This window comes from Opisthorchis viverrini (assembly GCF_000715545.1).
Source record: "Opisthorchis viverrini unplaced genomic scaffold opera_v5_11, whole genome shotgun sequence".
Taxonomy (NCBI): Eukaryota; Metazoa; Platyhelminthes; class Trematoda; order Opisthorchiida; family Opisthorchiidae; genus Opisthorchis; species Opisthorchis viverrini.
Window position 1 is genome coordinate 604,942 of NW_008751667.1, and position 20,783 is coordinate 625,724.

Here is a 20,783-nt window from a genome sequence, read left to right on the forward strand (position 1 = left end):
CAGAGACCAAGTGAGCAGGTAGAAGCAGGTTTGAGAAGCAAATTTTTGACTTGTTGCTGACTGGACGGATGATCAGCTGCCTGATTCATTTTGATTGCTCAAGTGGGTCACACACGAACAATCTGGTTCCCTGTAAACTTGTGATATCTTTGCTTAGTACGTGAAGTTCCAGTGGGCCATCTCTCGTTCAGAATTCCAAGGGGTTAGAAGGAATAGAAATCTGGGTAACCGTTAAATACTCGATGCTTACTTGCCTACGTTCCATTCCAGGAGTGTTTTGGCCTTTGTCTGCGTTTCATCATTCCAACTATAGAAGATCTTGAGCATACGGATGTGTTTGACTCATCGTACAAGAACGCCCATTGCTGACACCGACGATAAGGTCGGTTCACGAGCACATGTGGGTGGATCAGAGGTCATTTACGACTGCCGTGGTAACCAGCAGTCATGCGCCTTGAAGGATTAGGCTGTTTACTATCAGTATACGTTGTTTGTATTGTTTTTGATGCCACTGGATAACCTGAAGAAAAGCTAATCAGGAACACATGTTTCGCTTCAATGCCGTGTTGTGAAGATACCGGAACAAGTATTTGACAGCTGCACATTCCAACAACATTGCCGTTTTTTTATATTTTCAACCATTTGCCTGTTTGATCATGCCCAGTTTGGAAAAACAACAACACATTCACAGTTCAAACCAGCTCGGACAATCAAACTTGACTTTTTCTCTTCTTGTTTTGAATCAGACCGCGCTGCACCTGTTCACATCAGAGGCCTATTCAACGCGTCCAAAAACTGTGCCAGCAATGCCAGCGCGATGTGTTTCATGTCAGTGAATGTGCCGGCCGTTCACGAGGAAGACTGGACTTCATGGGCAAAGGTCAGTGATGCAGCTTGACAGCCTTATCCACACCCGAATCAATTGGAACAAGCAACATTGACCGAAAGGTGTAGCAGGACATGCGGCATTCTATCTGGGCGATATGATTGTCCACAATTCTGAGAGTTGGAATTGTTTAAAAGACCGCTGTTGTTCTATCCAGTCCTGAAAGCCGGATAACCTACCACCAAGGATCATCTGGCACTCACAATCATCGTTAGAGTTAACCGCATTAAGGAGTAGACAGTTCGTAGAATAGGTCACAAACGCACGTCGTCACCTGTCAAACGGTACTTGGTTAGCGTTTTGAAGCTTCGTTACTCTCGTTGTTGCGTATTGTCTTGGAAATGTCACTCGAGAAAGACAAAGACCTCTTTGCCTCCTCAAAACTCTTTAACTACAGTCAGAAAGGCATCTTCTATCTATATGGCTTACTTGTCATTGCTTGTCCATAAGCTGATTCGAGTGTCAGTTTTAAAGAACTTTCAACTGATGTTCAAAGTACAAAATTTTGACAGTAGATAAACCAAATATTTCTACAGTATGTGCCGGCCTGTGGAATTGACGTGCACTTTTATCTTTATTTGGCGCTGAAAATGAACTAGTTTCTGTTAACTTCGGAGATCTCCTTATTCAAAATCAGTCTTGGTAGGGATATACTGTTACATATCAGAAACTGGCGTATAACTAGACAGATTTTTTCGCTCTGAGAATACCGATGAGTACCGGATTGTGTGTAAAGTTATCTGTTTATCGATTGTATTCAGCCAGGCGAACATTCAGAGGTTAACTTGATGGTGGTGCTGGCCAACTATTCGCACGCGTTCCTGAACTGTAAGTTTGGATACTGGTCTCGCTTTGCTGAAGGTGTTTTGTGGGCATTGTGATCAACACTTTGTTTCGCTCCGTCAAACTGTTTTGGCACCGTTTGTCATGTTCCAGCGAAGCAGATGAGCAACTCATAAAGGAAACTACTCACAAGGTTGCTGAAAACTCTTCGACAGCCCATGACCGGTTTCGCCCTTCCACTTTGGGCTCATCAGGTAGGCGCAGTCCCCGAGTTTCCGTCAACCTCATGTTCCACTCGAACCCAATTTGGACTGTTTTCGAGAAATACACTAAGTTATACACTAATTTATGGAAATATACTGCGACGTCTCGAATATCGTGCCAACTGAATCATGAGGCGGCCTGTGTGCAGCACATTCAGCTGGAGGACATCATAAACGAGAGATTCAATTGAGTCTCCCGTGAAAACCGAATTGATTTGCAAATGAGTGTATTTCTCGAAGATGAGCAACTCGTTTGTTTCGAGAGTTTGAATTCAGTTTCCTGAGACGCTTGTACTCCAGCCGATACGTACTTTTGCAAATCTAGAAGGCTCTATGCCAATGGTCCGCCTTGATCTAGCACTGAAGTAAACCCAGCCTACGCGCAGAAAGTGTGCAAGTGAGGAGACGTTAATGTCAGAACGAAAATCAACCATCGTTCACCAAATACAAATATATGTATTACAGAGAAATACACAGGCATTAATCATCTCAAGCTCTGATTGGTGCCAGGCAGCGAATATTACTTTACGATATCGGAGGTTAGTCCAGCAAGCAGCAATACAATTGGGCGATTGGGACCCATTGAGTGCTGTGAACCGCGGTGCGAAAGTACGACCAAGTCTGACAAAGCCAATGGACGGCAATGGTCGAGGCAGTACATGTCATCAGGATGTGGACGGAGATGGGACTGCCAGAGGGTTGTTTCGATTAAACTCAGGGGTTTTGAGGCATCAAGTCCTCAGTTTGTGGTCACAGCTTCCATCATCATTCCCCTTCTTAAATTTATCAGAAAAATGTAAGATTAAAGGCTAAATAATTTTAGCTGAAGGTAAAAAGTTGTCTAGAGCCTCTGTCCCTTTGGAGACGCGGGCTTGGCTTGCCTTGTTCGATGTCGCCTCACATATCACCTCTTAAACTAAACCTCCTTCTGGAACACGAAAACCTATCAGTGATAGAACATTGGATAAACTTTGGAAACAATAAAAATACGTCCTCGGTTTATTAGTACCAATAACAGTGTTAACAGTAATGACTGTTCACCTGTAACGTCCATTTCGAGCACAAGGCATGCGTAAGAGGCACCGAGGTAGGGAAACTGCCAAGTGAACCAGGTCCAGACAAGAGCAGTTCAGCGTTGAGTTCGAACGGAAAACTTCGTGTCACTTCGTTTGCCCTTGAAACAACGATTTGATAAAATAGGAACGAATGCAATTTCTCAAACGATTGTTTGAAGATTCATGAAAAGAAGTGTGATTTTGAAGAATGCAGGCGCAGGATACAAAAACGTTCATTTTGGGCTACTTTATTGCGATAACATAATCATAAAGATTAAAGTTAACCGGAAACTTTCTCAAAAACCAAGTGTTTTCAGATGATTTTTGACAGACCAAGATGTCTGAAGGTAGCCTTACCTTATACAACGGACAGGAAAGCGCAACACAAAAAGAGCTTGACAAAGTAACGACAAACATCCGGGTTGTACTAAGGAGAACAAAGAAATATCAGATCGTATTTTAGCAAACCAAGGTTTGCAAATTAGTTTACAAATGAGTGTATATTCGCTAATTTCCTGCAATTTGGTTTTAAATAGAACATAAGGTTGACGGAAACCCGGGGACTGCGCCTACCTGGTGACCCCCAAAATCGGTCGTGGGCTGTCGATGGATTTTCAGCAACCAAATGAGTAGTACATTACAAAAACAAGCTTTTTCTATTTCAAACAAGGAAAATGGCGTATAGAACACGTAAAAACTGCGTGGACGTGACCCAAAAATATATGAGGCAAATTTTAACAAGGCGGTATGAACCCTGATGCTGATGTTCACTAAGTTAATTCCAGTTTGTTGGACTTAAGTACCAGATAAAAGATTGGTTTGACTCAAAATTAGACGCAGGTTTATTAGGCAGAACCGACCCTCAGCGGCCTCCACCAGGTTCTCGGAAAATTTAACATCCAACGCGTAAAACCGGGCACCGCATATATTTGCCAGTTTAGACCTGGTAGACGTGGTGCATTTATTGTATCGTGTGATCCGTTAAATCTTTTTTCGGTGAATGTCCAGAGATCGGATCTCGGTATGGTTATTCACCGATAAACAGTTTCAATAAACCTGAGGCGCAAACTTTGGTGAGTCCCAGCCAAAAAGTGGCGTAAAAAATTATATTGGACCTTGTATACTTAACAGGGGAGGGTATAGTTTATAAAACTCACACAAAGTTTGTTGAATAGAACCCAGTTATCAGAACTGTTTCCAAGTGTGCGGCTACCTGATGAGCTCCAAGAAGGACGAAGAGTTTTCAGTAACATTATGAGTAGTGCATTACGTCCATTCATGTGTCACGATAGCTCAAATATCGTACCAACTGAAAAAATACGGCGGCCTGGTGCAGCACATTCAATTGCTTGAGGACATCACAAACAAGAGATTCAGCTGGGTCCCAGTGGATTCTCCTGCAGAATCAAATTTGTTTTCATATGAGTGTATTTCGTTAATTTCGTGCAATTCGGTTTCAAGTAGAACACAATGTTGACGGAAACTCGGGGGCTGCGCCTACCTGATGAGCCCGAAGTGGAAGGGCAAAACTGGTGGTGGGGTGTCGAAGAGTCTTCAGCAACCTTATGAGTAGTGCATTACGTCCATTCATGTGTCACGATAGCTCAAATATCGTACCAACTGAAAAAATACGGCGGCCTGGTGCAGCACATTCAATGGCCTGAAGACATCACAAACGAGAGATTCAGCTGAGTTCCAGGTGAGTCTCTCTCAAAACCGAATTTGTTTGCAAATGAGTGTAGTTCGCTAATTTCGTACAATTCGTGTTCAAGTCGAACATAAGTGTTACGGAACCTCGGGGACTGAACCTGCCTGATGAGCTCCGAGTAGGGGTGTATAGTTTATACAACTCACACAAAGATTCATGAATGAAACCCAGTTGTCAAAACTGTTTTCTCTGTGTGCTGCCAATTAGTACAGAAAAGTACATTTACGGTAAAATCCGCCTCACAGTTTGCGAAGTCCCAATCACGCACCTTCATAGCATAAGGAAAACAAATTATCGACAGATTTTATTATCCCGAAAACAGTTAGCGTTTTCCCATCTCCTTACAAAATTTTACGTGTAACACGCAGCCTTGCTTCGAGTTATATTTTTTCAAAGTAACTCTAACAATATTTTCATCTTTTTATTCCTCCACATTTCATGAGATCAGTACGGAGAAAACAAAGCCCATCTGCTGCACAGTTCTCATCCGGATACACGGTGTTGCATTAAAATTCCATTGAGCTGTTCCACTGAGCCTGCCGGAAGTACAACCTCGAAAGATAACCGAAACGTTGATCAGTCGAACGACTTTCAGACAGAACCAGTTTATTTTTGTACTTTTCCTAAACCTCTGAACGACTCTATCGACTTCTTCAGATTCGTTGATCGGGTCGCAAAAATCGTTTGTACCCCGTGTGCCATTCCCCCCCAAACGGGACTGTTTAACCCGAAAATATGCACCGAACACCGGATATTGTATTGTTCTCCTATGGATTTTGATCAACGGACGCGACGACAATCCGCATCGTATTTTCTGAAAAACGTGGATAAGCGGTGGAACACCGGGACGACACTGAGACACAGTTCCGAACTGATGCGTGTCATGCGGCGAACTGCACAAAAATTATCATTATTCAGGTGGGTTTACAAAGTAATCCTTTCTTGTCTGGTTACAGGTTTCTACGTGGCTTCCTAAAAATTTCGAATAAATCCCTTGGGCTCTATGTGGTATTCAGGCGCTGGCCAAGGAGTCGGGAGCGAGACAACATATTCTCTAAATGGGACTGATGGCAACTTGTGTTTGCGCCCGCTAGTATTCGATGTGCCGTTCCTAGTGAAATCACTCTGCTTTACTACACAAGCAGACCCTGCTCGCCAGAACCATACCCGATTCTCGTCCATTTTTTTCAGTGTCCATTCAAAAAGCTCAGACTGAGCCCCGGTTTCTAGTAACATTATTAAAGTAGCTTCACTCCCGGAAATACCAGAGCGTTCCGTTAGAATAGTGAAATGTCTTATATTATGGAATAGCATTCACTCTTTTGTCCGAATTGTGTGCATTCCATTCGTGGACAATCACACTTAAAATGTAATCCTTCGTAGTTAAGCCAATCTTCACAAAATTGCGTCGTGAGGAAACAGGCAATTCAGAATACGTACCATAGGTTTATACTATTATAACGGTGATACTACTGATGGGGAAAGCATGCGAGTAGTATGTGTTCTTGTAAATTCGCTTTGCATCTCTTGAAAAGGGAGATTTTTTGCGGAATTTGTGGATTCAATTTGAAGCATTTGCTTGGATTTGAGCAACAGTCAGTGAATGTTCAGGAAAGGTCAGAAAGACGCGTTCAAAGAGAAGATGGGTATTCAGCTTTATAAACAAGATGCATATGAAGGTGTTGCTTCGCTGTCCAATAGTCTGTAACTGTTCAGTTGGCATTTGCTAATAAATAACTCCGAAGGCCTTCTTCCTTTCACTATCACCAGCGAATGTTTCATTATCTATTACAGACACAGTTCAAAGAATTTCATCATTAGTGACTGGTAGATGAAAAGTGAAGTTGTCAAACAAAAACCTTGATGATAATTGACTAAGCCAAGGTGAATAACGAAATTCTCAACGCAACAAATCCAGATTGCGATATACCCTGGCCCGCGACAGGGAATCCAGGATAGAAAAGCCAAGTTATCCTAAGTTCCTCACCATCTCACGAGATTAAATCCCAAAGGGAAGCCTAGTGCAATCGAGACGAGAACAGCATACAGCTGTTTCCGCTTTACTGAGGGGCATCACCAGTAAGTACATCACTTATACAACTCCAAGGAGTTTCAAACACGTGGCCACATAGCCAATAGTGTGAAACATTTGGCTCTCGAACGGTAAAGTGCTAGCCAAGAGGTCATGGGTTCTGTTGCTCTGAAGACTTGTCAGAAGCAAAATACTAATAATCCGCAGTAAGGACGAAACACTAGTAAAGTGATTTTTCACATTTCAGCAAGCATTGGCTCGACTTGTTTGGCCCAAAATCTTTAGTAAAAACCTTCAAATCTCTCCACACGACCGACAAAAGAGCAAATTCCCTGCGATCGTTATACTGTGTTTATACTACACCTCTTAACAGAATCCGATAAAAGAATGTCACGAAAAGTTAAATGTACTTTTGATGTTCGAATTTCTATCGGTTTCAGAACCATAGTACATTCCAAGTCGTACAGCTTCAGTCTAGCTTTGTTTATTCACTGAATGAAAATAGACTGCGTTATGTCACGTGTTACCAATACATTGTTTGATATGTTTTCAATAGGAGAGGGCACCATGGGTAAAAGTGATTTGATCGACCTTCTGTTCATTTATATATACATACATATACATATATATATATATGGTGCCATTTATATCGTGGGGCTGTTTGTTTTTCAGACTACACATATGTGAATGTACTGTGCGATCAGAAACTACGCCATTTGCTCCAGAACCTCAGGTGAACACCCCGAATGCCCCAGCTATTCTCAAAGGTTAGTGCAATATTTGACTGTGGAAGGATGCGCGCTTTTCAATTTTTAGTGTAGCGCTATACAGCTATATATTCGTCCACGAAGAGGAAGAGTTACCATAACCCGAAATCGATCCATTCCTGGAGATTCATCTCTTCAGGCAGCTGGAACAGGTTATCTAGATGACCTCATTAAAGACCACAAAAAACCACTGAAAGATGTTTTCTTTGGTTTTCCACTTGCAACATCTGCAACCGAGTGACGGGTACCGTCGGATAAATCTCACTTGGTGCTTTATGTGTTTCCGTGCGTTTTGATTAAAAAAACTCACCTTCTCGAACTGATCGTGAAAAATCACAAGTCGGGCAAGTAAATTAGCCCAATGTTCCGGCGCTCTCAATCCATTCTCATCTTGTATTTACTTCTTAGTTTAGCTGAGTTTCGCGTTTTGATTTCCTTTACTCTATTGATACAGAGTGTCTGTTCGACTAATCAAATTCATGCTCTTATAGGGGGTCTGCTCTTTTTGGGAGTGAGCTCTGGTCCACTTATGATACATAAACCATTTCTCACTGCTAGCATAATACTCGTTAGGAAACCACTGCTGAGTTTTGGCTGGAAAGGTCTTATACAGGCAAAAAATATATATGTATCGCGATATTTCGAATATCGTAGCGACTGGAACATGAGGCGGCCTGGTGCAGCACACTCGGTTGCCTGTAAACATCGAAACCGAGAGATTCAGCTGGGTTCCAGATGAGTCTCTCAAAAAACCTATTTAATTTGCACGAGTGTATATTCGCTAATTTCGCGCAATTTGGTTTCAATTAAAACATAGAGTTGACGGAAACTTGGAGACTGCGTCTACCTGATCAGCCCCAAAAAGGGCGAAACAAATCGTGGGCTGTCGAGGAGTTTTCAGCAACCCTATGCGTAGTGCATTACGAATATATATTCGCCTTACTTTTTATGACAGCTCTATAGTGGGAAACCTTTCAAGATATCATCGTGCGAAAGATCCACCTGGAACTTTATAGCAGTAACTGCTCTGTGTTACCGCGTTCATCTGACCATCAAAGTTTGCATTGTTCCAGGCGAAACAAGTGTCGGTTACAAGTGTCTTCTCCTGACACGCTACTCATTAGTTTCCTCAACTTTTCTCCCAATGGCGGAATGTATAATGGTTATTGGTCTGTGCTGTAGAAACGCCCCTAAAAATTAGTCTTTTTTTCAGTTAATGATTATTCTTATAATTTCGTGCGTGTCTAGCCACAATACATAAGATGGGATCGGAATAAAACGACAACAGTTAGCTTAGATTCAGTTTACAGATAAGTTGAACGTTTGTCTTCCTCATAAACCGGAAAACCGATTGGCGCGCTAAGTTTGGATGCACCCGTGTTCTCCTCAAATGCAACTTAAGCCCTCACAATGTTTGAATCAGCACTTTTTGTCCATTTTAATCTACAGCAAACTGACAATGCATTCCTTAGGAGGGCATCCTTAAACAGGGGTTCTTGATTCCTTTGAACTGGGAAGACACTAACTGATGGTGTGTACAGAGTGCAGTGCATCCTTACAGCCGAGTCAAGTTCCGTAATCTCCAATTTATTTATTTATTTATTTTTCAGTGTCACAAAACCAACTTCATGACCATTCCAACCTATCAGAGAAGAGATCAATACGGAAGCCACGATCTCCTCTCTTCAGGCAAGCTCAAGTGCATCACTCCAAACTCGCACATCCGATGACCTTCAGAGATGCCATCGACTATCTAATGCTTCCCGGTCTTCGGTTGTACGATCAGTTCAGTCTCCGATTCGCTTTCCGTACAACATTCCGTGACTGTTTAATACTTTTTCATCCTGGTTCTCATGGTGTAGACTTTATCGCCTTCGAACTGATTGATGGACGTCTTCATGTACTGTTTGATATGGGCAGCGGATGGCAAGATCACCAGCTGGCCGATACAGCAATGGATGACCTGAAGTGGCACACGGTGGAGCTTGTTCGGTAAGCTTTGTAAAACGAAGCGAGAAGAGTAATATTCTGCACAGGCCGCCTCATGCTTCAGTTGGCACGATATTCGAGCGAGAGTAGTATATTTTCATGAGGGAAACTACTCACAAGGTTGCTGAAAACTCGTCGACAGCCCAAGACATTCAGCTGTAGAATATAATAAACGAGAGCTTCAGTTGAGTCTCCCGAGAAGACCAAATTGATTTGCAAATGAGTGTATTTCACAAGAACAGTTCAATTTGGGTTCAAGTACAACATAGGGTAGACGGAAACTCGGGGACTGCGCCTACCTAGTGGGCCCCAAGAAGGACAAAACCCGTCATGGGCCGTCGAAGAGTTTTCAGCAACCTTGTGAGTAGTTTTTTGTATAACAAGAAGAGTAATATTCTGCTTCCAGTGTCTCCGGCGAACTTTTGTAACTGGTTTTTTGACTCAGAAAACTGTGGCTTATATACATAAAGTAGTTTCAAATGTTTGAACCTAAACGACAAATCTGAGTTCTGCGAGCGAGCGAACGAGATAAGGCAATATGGTGTAATCATACGCAAAGATTTTTCCGCCCAACTGCACGCCGACGCTATTTCAGAACCACTTTTCGAGCCGCTTATTTGAATCTGGAATTTGCTGTCAGAAAATATCATCTGGGGGTTCTAAGACGATCTTTGCATGCAGTCAAGTTTTTTTATCAAAATATTCAGCCGAAAGCTATGCGCATAAAATCCAACGCGCCAATGAGCATTGGTTAATTACTTTGTTCATTAAGCCGCTGAAATGGACAAACAGATTAGGCAAAGATATTGCAAAAAATCATGTCAAGTGTTAAATAATCGATAACGGAATGAGCACCGTTTTCACCCAAAAAGGCCATCGTATCAAATAACATATGTATTTCATGTGGATGCAGGAAAAATCATAAAATCGGTACCGAAATTACGTTCCTGAACAGTTGATCAAATTACTTGGCAGAGGAGCTGGCTAACCATCCTCAAAAATTCTAAACAAAACTCTCATTCGATGACTTTGCCACATCTTGTGTCGGTAACCATAACGATTTATGTGTGATTACGGTGAAACACGAATTGCCGGCAACAGCAGGGTTGATATATTCGACTGCGACCTATTTTTTCCTCACATCTCGGAAAAATTTGGTACATTTAGGTCAGCAGTAAATCAGATCGCACAAAGATACCTCAAGACGATCAAAGTTGGGGTAGAGAGAACTGAGTTAAATGCAAACAAAGTTGTTTCCACGTTTGAGACGTTTATCTGGATGAACAGTTTCAAAAACATGCGTTTGTAATGCTCCTTCTGAGTGTGCTGAGGTAATCGAACCCCGGGTAGAAAGACTGCACTGTACGCTTGACAGACAAGTTCTCAAAAGTCGGTAATCTTCAGCACGTGTCCAAGAACTGTGTAGCCAGAAAACACGTAGCGTTATGGCGAAGTATTTTTCTGGTAACACTTCATTCCAATTAGGTACACCATCGATTCACGACGGACGGGTTCCAGTAAAGCTATACATGTATCGCGATATCTCGAATATCGCAGCGACTGAAATATGAGGCGGCCTGGTGCAGCACATTCCGTATCCTGAGAACATCACAAACGAGAGATTCAGCTGGGTTCTAGGTGTGTCTCTCGAAAGACCAAATTAGTTTGCAAGTGAGTGTATATTCGCCAAAGACACACTTATTCTGCTGGATCACAACACAGCCTCATAGGCGAAAAGTCATCAGAACCTTAGATCATTCTAACTATTCTGTTTTTTTTGTTTATTTGTTATAAATGTTGGAAAAAGGAGGCGCGTGGGGTTTGCTTTCAACATCAATCTTTACTCGCCATGAGATGATAACTACTGAAACGGATCTTGCTGTAACGAGGACTCTGGAAACCAACTTAATAGCCAGCCAGTTTATTTTACACCGCATTGAAATTACAAGTGATTCACCAGTATGAGCACCACAGAAGATCTCCTTACAGCGTAACATTATCCTAAGTTCTCTTGTTAGCTAAGTCTACAGGTTCAAATTAATGCTCTCTAAGTCAAGTCGATAATTTGAAATAGGGTGCTTCGATTAGGTTTCTTGGGAGCTACTGCTGTACGATTCTCCTGTGACAGAAAAACTCACTAGGTCTCCTCATGAGAGGTGGCGATTTAGGGAATATGGGTATATTACTCATTTAAATCTCCAATGTAGAAGAGCAGCCTACAAAAGTGTGCGGTGTTTCTTTACGACCTTCGGGGGCTGTCGGTAGTGCTGCTCCCAGTGGCAATCATTCAATCAACAACGATTTCCAATTGCTGAGAATGCACGGACTTCCTGGAATTTTGTGGACGCCAAAAGATCAATAAATCGATTAAAGTAGAGGGGAGAAAAATGAGGTATCATCTCTTTGAAAATAAAAACTCAGGGAGCAAATACATTCATGAACACCGGGAACACGTTTTTGGTCCTGAATTCATTCACGAATTCAAATATCTTTCCAGTTTATATCAGTGAATAAAAGAGGACTCGCGTTAACTGATTGCCGCATTCCGATGATTACTAGGCTTTGCGTTTTCCGAATGCAACGAGTATAAAAATAACTTAGATTGCTCTATAGAAGCGTCTAAAAAATCGATCTGAGCAACCAAAATATTGCTGCTTTTGCTTTTGATGGCCTGCAATACAAGTAGTATATCTGCAATGTCGTAATTTTTCTGCCGGTAGCTGGAAAGTTGTTTATCATAAAACCGCAAATTGAAATTTCAGAAACAACGTAGCGGAAAACTATCTGTTGAGCACACTCGATAAGGGCACCTTCAAAGAAACATTGCTGAAGATCCAAGTTCTGCACGGGGATCGATCGAAGAACTTCGACCTTGCCAATGTCCTCTACCTTGGTGGTTTGCCGGAACCGGTGTTTTTTCAGTGGCGAGAGAAGATACGTAACCGTTATGGGTTCCAGGTGAGTAGGTTTCTAACACAAGCTTGTTTGTGACATCTGAATGGATTGCACTTTGCCAATTGAACTTAGTAACCAGACTGATCCCCACTAAGACGATGTGGTGAAGATCGTCCCAAGAGGATAATTTAGAAAAAAGTATAAAAAAATAATAACTCAAAGTTCAAACGGTGCATGCTTGCAGGTATCACCTGGTTATGCTTAAATTACCATTTTTACGGTGCATTTGGCGAACCAGTCCCTATACGTCACAGTCTTTACAGGTGCATTCACAAACCAGATGGTTCCGCGGCTGGTTTTCACATATATTTTAATCGATAACATGTAATAATTGTTCGACTGTCTACCTGATATCTGAGAATGGTATAAAAATCATATAGAATGGAACCAGTATGCTCTTTAACAAGACAGACATGCAACTGTCTTGGGTTAGTTTAACAGAAACGTCAAATTATTAGCAGAAATGAATTAAATGTCAGGTGGCGTCTGGCGAGAAGAAACAATTCTGTTTGGCCTTCGAGCGAAACAATTCAATGCGTGTAGTGAACATATAATACCACAAGTGCTGTTTTGTTCAGAACGAAACATGTGGATTGGCGTGAAATGCTTGCACCACAAATTCAGAGATCAGCGCACTGCTTGACACTGAAACTAACTGAATAAGCAACGCGCTATTAATGTTTTTTTTTATTACAAGACGTACGTTAAAACCGAGGGCTGACTGAAAGCGCGTCATCATCAGTTGGAGGACTACACAATAATACAAGTTGATATTCAACATCCACACAATAGTGTGGAAAAAAACTTGGTAAAAATGAAGCATCGGAAGGACGGTGGAGACTTGGTGCCAAGAAACTCTGTCCTTGAAGGGAATGATAGAAAATAAAGTGCCTACAACTTTAGATAGTATTGAAGTATGCATTTCGGAGCGTCGTGTCTAAGTAAGGACCAATCCAGGGTTGTTTGCGAACCCCAACCGATGTAAGACCGGCGCGCAACTGCGAGAGAACTTTAGCTACAAACTCCGTGCCACTAGGATCGACTGCGTGGCATCTTCTGCAGGCTTCTTAGCCAATGGGCTCCAACCAGGAAAACTCAAAGATCTCAGACCAGGCGGTTTGGGCTTTGATTTCACGCTGCCAAGTCATGGCTTATCCCTTAAATCGGAAATCTATGGGAAGAGAAACATTGCTTTCTTTGATAGACGGTGGTCGGGCACACGTAGCGCATTCCCCAGTTAGTTCAACCAGACAAGTTCAATCTTCTGCTTCGACGATTCGGGTTCATTGTCAAGCATCGCGGGATTACAGCAGCAAGCTGAGGTTTTCTACTGAGAATCCGGTGATCAAACACCTGAAGACTTCTTGAGTCCCCCAATCGAAGAATCAAGTCTCACAACCATACGGTTGCCTTGTGTGCAAGGCCTGTTGACGTCGGCGATATTCGGTGATGGCGTTGCAAATGATAATTCGGCAAACGCTGCGCGCACCTAGAATAGTTGCGCACTAACTTAATATTCTACGATAACACTTATGTGATGGCTTATGTGGTAATCAAGATAGGTGAACCGGCCAACAAGGTCTTAAACACCAGATGCACAAGACGTGGCATTATTACCGGCGTTGCAATCTGGTACACAGCTGAACGGGTGCACGGTTCTTATCAGGAAGGTCAGATTCTTGAAGGTAACCTCAAAACGCCCGGAACCCACTGAGGCCCTAAAACTCCACCAACATCTTAATAGTAAAGCCGGCAAGCATCCAGGCCGGTCAATCATTCAATCAATTCAGCAAAAGCCGACGAGCGTTCATGTAGGCCACAGAAGCGCGATCGAATTTGATCAGCGTTCAGGCATTTCATAGAAGCATGATCAATATTGATAAGTGTTCATTAACCCCTATCACACAGCCTGAATCAATGTCAGAAAGTCCCCTTTAAATAGCGTGAGGGTGTTGTAAATTTTGCTCTCGCACTCGCACACACTCACTCGCTTGTTCGGAATCTAGCTGTTGTGTTCTCTTTGTGAGTCTTTTTTCCGGCACTAAAGCAGATTGGCGAATTAGCTGAATAACAGTTTTCTTTGGTGAATTTTCATTAGACCACATGTGATTCAACACCTGGTTGCACACTGATTCCAAATTTTCACATCTTCACCTTTTGTTTTTCTGCTACTGCCTCCATTTAGTCCGTCAAAACATTGTAAACTTTCTTCAAGTCTAACCGATTTGGTTATGATATTTTTTTGGTTTCGGATCAAATGAGTAAAATTACGCCACGTATTGAATTCCGATTTTCTTATTAACGAGATTTTTTACCGCCACGTGAAAACATTCATCTTTACCTTGCATCGCAAAACAGTGATTACGATATTCGAAGAAACTATTCGCGCAGCGTCATTTTAGTCGTACAAAAGAGATCAAGAAACACAATCTAGATAGATTCTTATTTCCACATAAGACCTCTAATTATTATGTGAATAAATTCTTAGTAGTGTGAGGAGATCTGGGGATTTTATTGGAAATTTGTCCTGTAAGTGGAGGCATTCTGTACTGAAAAGCCGAGGAACACAGTTGTACAACTGCTTCATCCTTCTAGAGAATATCTGCAGTACGCACCTCAAGAAGTTCCCGAGAGTCTTAAGCTCGGATGGTAGTCTGAACTTTTGGCCATCTGATTACAGCCTGTTGTGATGCGTGATTAAATCACACTTTGACAAGATACAGGGGCGTTCATTGTCCAGTCACGTGATTCACATCACAAATGTCAAATGAGTTTTCTATTGACGGCTTCTCAATCACCGGTGAGCTACCCGTGTAACGGTGATACTACTGATGGGGAGGCATGCGAGCAGTAGGTTTTGTTCTTGTAAATTCGCTTTGCGTCTCTTGAAAAGGGAGATCTGTTGCGGAATTTGTGGAGTCGCTTTGTAGAACAGTATTAAGGGATCGCTCTTTTTCCTCTGGCTTTGAACTGAAACCGTGAGGAATGATGCTATGCAGTGACAAAATGCTGCGCAGTGTGCCTCACAACCAACGTTTTGGTATCGGCCTTATGAAGCCAAAATATTAGTTGGTTGTAAATCTCAAGTCACTATGACGTTTATCCGCCGAATGTCTGACTGGTGAGCTGTTTTATGACGTTTACCAAGTGGAAAACTCTGATTGGAGACTTGGTAAGCATTTCCGGCCGTCGCACAGCCCCGATTTTTCAAAATTCGATATGAACTACTTGAGACATAATGACATTGAAGAATGTGATCAAATGTCTCAGTGGCTCCAGTTTTATCTCTGGTTGCGTGAACAGGCACACTTAAACCACTAGGTTGTGAGGGCTTGCAGTGAGACTTTTCGACATTGAAATGAACTCAACTCATATCGAGGACTTTTATCGAACTGATAAAGATGTCGTCTAGTCTCCCTTACTGCCGATAAAGTTTTCGGATTAAGTATTTTTTCGTCGGAGTTAAAAAGTTCCTGGTAAGCACTTTTACACATGTCAGATCTGACCAGTGGCACGCGAAAATCCTGCACCTGTCAAAACATCCATCCAAAATGGACTGGTACTCTGCAGAAAGTACTTCTACACTTTCCACAAAAGGGACTACTCACAAGGTTGCTGAAAATGCTTCGACAGCCCACGACCAGTTTCGCATTTCTTGGGGCTCATCAGGTAGGCGCAGTCCCCGAGTTTCCGTCAACCTCCTGTTCGACTTGAGACAGATTCACTTGAGTCTCTCGTGAAAACCAAATTGATTTGCAAATGAGTGTATTTCTCGAAAAAAAAACAGTTCTACAATTGTTCAGTCACTGTGTCAGTCTATCGGAATTTCACATGAACTGTACCAGTTTCTTCCCATATTTGACCACCAATATGACGTCAATTCGGTTTGAAAACACTGCGATAAATTCTGATGGCTATGGGCTAGCTTTTGCTTGATTTAAAAAAGACCACAGATACGCATGGACGAATAAATCGGAGTACCTCCTTGATTGCACAATTTCCATAGTTGTTCCCAAAGTCTGTCAACTTGAGCGAATGATTTCATTGCCAGCCTGGATGGAAAGGTAACAATTTGAGGTTTCTTTGCCAACCTTCCAAAATAACATTTTGGTAAAATTAACAGGCCATCATGCTAGTAACTCAAACAAGAAAACTAAGTAGGTCGGTTTTGGTTTCCTCACCGGTGGAGGAAAAAGATATTATAATTTCCAGAAACTGTCAGATGTGGACAGCACTTCCGGTTGCTCTACGATTCCATCTGGAGTCTCAAGGAAATGTGAATGGGAGCCACTTTGCAGTGCGGTTCGGTGTTTTTTCTAGCTTGTCGCAACGCAAGGTGGTGTGGAAATCGATCAAACTCTGTGATTGGTCTAAAAATCCTATGCACATAAATGCCATGGTGAGGAGTGCTTCTAGTTCAGAGTTTTGCTGAAAAATGGTTCCCAATTGTTTATACGGACCTTTCCTAGTAAGTATACAGGGGAAAGTTAATACTTCTTTGAGGGAACAAAGTACATTCATTTACTGGACCGGTAAATTCTGAATCCTATTGGGGGTCATCTAACACACTTTAACCCCTGGTCCTTCCGTTTTTCCTCTTTTCATATCCGGAACTTGGAAGTTAAGTGCCGACTTGTGCCAGACGCCGGTGGTTGGTATGCACATTTTGGTGCCCGGCGAAAGTTCTATCCGTAGTGAACCAAAGTGTGATATTTGTCATTTGCGAAGGAATTACTCGTGATGTATTCTGGGAAACCCAGTTAAGTGACGCATGAATTACGAAATCTTGAGATATTTCAATAAAATGCGAAAATAAAGATAAAATACGAAAGGGATACAAACCTCAATTGTTGCACGAATTTGTGCTAGTCCAATGAAAGCCCATCAAGAATGGCAAACCCATGAGAATTGCCGACAATCGTGCGCGCACATCACGTGGTAACGCGAGTATAATCAAAAAGCGCAACTGAAAAGTTCGTAAGAATCGGTTCGATTAGTTAAGGGTCAAACGTTCATGAGGGACTGTGGGTGAGTATCGATCACGTGAGGTGCGCAGCAAACAGTGCGTCCAAGCAAGGGAGAACTAAGGTATAGTCCGTTATCCTTATCATCGGAGGCCTGGCCAAGTTTAGTGTGAAAAGGGGCATCTGGTATTTGACTAAAACATCAGACCAACTTTTGGCCGATCATTGCTCAGGTCGGTGGGATTTCTCTCCATTTCGTCATGGTGTAACGGTGGGTACTACTGATGGGGGCGTGCGAGTAGTATGTTTTCTCGTAAATCCGCTTAACATCTCTTGAAAAGTGGGATCTATTACGGAATTTGTGGAGTCGCATTTTCTTGCATTTGAGCAACAGTCAAGAATATACAGGAAAGTCCAGGAAGATGAGTTCAGTTTCTGTAAACAAGATTTGTATGAGAGTTTCGCTTCTCTGTCCAATAGTCTGTAACTGTTCACTTGACGTTTTCCAATAAATAACTCTGCAGCGAAGGCCTTCTTCCTTCCAATGGTATTGAACGATAACAGTAGACAGGTCATCATATTTTTCCTTCAGGACTCAAACCAGTTCTTTCAATCTGGTCATGTTAGAATCAATGGTCAATGAATATCCGGAAAGGTTTAGGAAGACGCGTTCGGAAAGAAGACGGATACACAGTTTTGTAATCACGATGCATATGAGAGTTTTGCTCCCCTGTCCAATAGTCTGTGACTGTTCAGTTGGTGTTTTTCAGGTAAACAACTCCGCAGCGAAGGCCTTCTTCCTTTCAACAATAGGCAAAACCGAAACCGCGTAATGTGAACAAAACATTCTCCATCAGGAAAGTAGTCCGATGAAAATTTCCATCCGTTAGGATTTTGTGCATCTAGATACCACAGTCAGTTACCAATCCAACTGTCTGAAGGTGAAGCTGTTATTCCCAAATGAGTTTGAGTTGTACAGCGCGATCTGCGCTACTCTGCCACACACTTTCCGCTCTGAAAAGACCATCCATCAAACAGCACCACTTCTGTTAAGTTCCCACGGTGTTCAAATGCCTTTTAAAGAAATCTCCGTTCGAGATAATCCACCTCTGCTTTGTCGCTTTATGCAGCCCCTTTGGAACAGACAGTCTATTGCACTTTCTTCCTCGAGTGAGACCAATGGCGGTTTCTGGTGGAGAACGACCTCCTTCCAACACGGATCTCTTCAGGTTGGCAGAGATGTCGGAAGACCACTTCATATAGCTGACTGATAGTGGGCTCTTCTGTAAGCTGAGTACTTCCGGGAGACATTTCAACATTTCACTGTGTTCTGATAAGGCATCCGAAGGTCAGGCCTCATGCGCGGCCTCTTATGTCAGTAATCCTTCGCCCCGGAATCATACCTAAATGTTTATAATTAGAATTAAATTATATGGTAGTAAATTACACAAATTACACCAATTCAACACCTCTCATTTATTTAAACGTGGTCCTTCCGCAGGGGTGTTTTGCCAACTTCTCCGTAAATGACCAGCCTCCGTTTGATGTACTTTCCATGGCAAAAAATCACAACATTTCGAGGCCAGTACCAGCAAGTGTCATTCCGGGATGTGTTGATCGTCCCGCAGGAGTGGTTCAATGCCCCGGGCCCAGAAGGCGTTCTGATGGGACGCCAGATTCCAACAGAACAAACTACTGCTTGAATCAGGGAACATGCATCCAAATGTGGACAGGTGTGAGATGCGCTTGTGAACTGACTTCCTTCAAGGGCACTCGGTGTGATTTGGGTGAGTTTTTCGATCGATAAAACGTCGGACATTTTTGTTTTTAGTCTCGGTGGTCTAGGTGCCATCGCCCTGGAATTTCAATTACTGTAGTGAGTTCTCCTAGTTATGTCGAAGCATCCAGTTATTTGGTTCTGATCTTTTCAGTGATTGGTCTAACCAATGCATAGGTAATCGTCAAAAGATGATCTAACTTTCCCATTTCTCAAGTCTACCCTCGGTTGTCCCAAAACGAATGTTTAAGAAACTTCACCCAAACTAGCATATCCGCAGTATGTTCATAGCTGATTCCGCCTACTTAGAAGATTCCCCTATGTACCAAGCATCAGCACTCGCAAGTTCAATCACGGTCCACCGGAAAAATTGTCGCTTTCCGTTCCACAACATTGTTGGTGAACAGTTAGAAGAGAAGGTTTTAGAGTGAAATGATGGTGCTAGATTCAAACTGGGCGGGGTGAAATCTTCATGGATTACTGGCTGACAGCAGTTAAGTGCTTGTGTATATTACTGATGGGTTTCATCAGTAATATTGGAGGTATTGATGACGATGCCGATGCGTTGCACGATGAACCACACGAATCGACAGTACAAAAAGCCCCGAAATTGTCCGATTTCATCTAGTACTAATCAAACGCCACAGAAGCGGGCTTCACTCCCGAGAAATACAGTCTGATCATTGCGTTAGTATTCTGGTTGGCGCCTACAGTCCAAATACCTAGAAGTCCCCCAGTTAGTTGTATATGTTATTCTGGTTAGCGCCTACAATCCAAATACATGGAAGTCTCCCAGTCAGCTGTATAGCGTGGCGCACCAATCACTGCGACTGATCGGGATAAATTAACCAAATGTCATGCGCTGTTTGATGTATAACCGGGTCACAATTCATTGGATAAAACTGTTTAAAGTGGTTCAAATGATATGAATCCCACCTGCAATAAATAACCCTTTACCTGAACAATATGTCTATCGACTTGGCGAATGAAACCCTAAGCATGGGCACATCACTCGGCCTTGCCGACCAAAGTATGGACATCGGCGATCGTACAAAACCTCAACAAAACACAAGCATTTCTTTGGAAACTCAGTATCAAATCCAAAGCGGCCACTCCTGAGCTGGAAGTACTCAGGCTAAGGACCTAAGCAAAGGCACTCAAAGCTAGCGAAATACACTCGTTTGAAAAAAATGTTTGAATCGCTCGATTGTGATGTATCCAGGCAACTGAATGTGCTGCACCAGGTTGCCTCACGTTTCAGTCGCTACGATATTCTAGATATCGCGAGAACATGTATATTTGTAATGCACTACTCACAAGGCTGCTGAAAATTCGTCGACAGCCCACAACCGGTTTCGCCCTTTTTGACGGCTCATCAAGTAGGCGCAGTCCCCGGGTTTCCGTTGACATTATGTTCGACTTGAAGACGATTTGCACGAAATTAGCGAAATACACTCATTTGCAAACAAATTTGGTTTTGCGAGAGATGCATCTGGAACCAAGCTGAATCTCTCGCGTTTGTGATATTTCCAATAATCAAGTTAGTTTTGATCAAGTTTGGTTATTAATCTTCCACTTCAAGGTACTTCAACTGATAATCCACT

General features: G+C 42.5%; 1 protein-coding gene across 1 annotated transcript in view; it reads left to right on the top strand.

Annotated features, from left to right (window-relative positions):
* Positions 1–5,464: 5,464 nt before the first annotated feature.
* Positions 5,465–20,783, top strand: part of T265_01031 (hypothetical protein) — a gene marked incomplete at both ends in the record, with an annotated part of 30,985 nt that continues 15,666 nt past the window's right edge. The window contains 4 exons of the mRNA XM_009164974.1: positions 5,465–5,613; positions 9,184–9,486; positions 12,246–12,441; positions 18,904–19,189. Of these exons, the coding sequence (XP_009163238.1) occupies positions 5,465–5,613; positions 9,184–9,486; positions 12,246–12,441; positions 18,904–19,189 (934 nt within the window). The remainder of the gene's footprint in view (positions 5,614–9,183; positions 9,487–12,245; positions 12,442–18,903; positions 19,190–20,783) is intronic.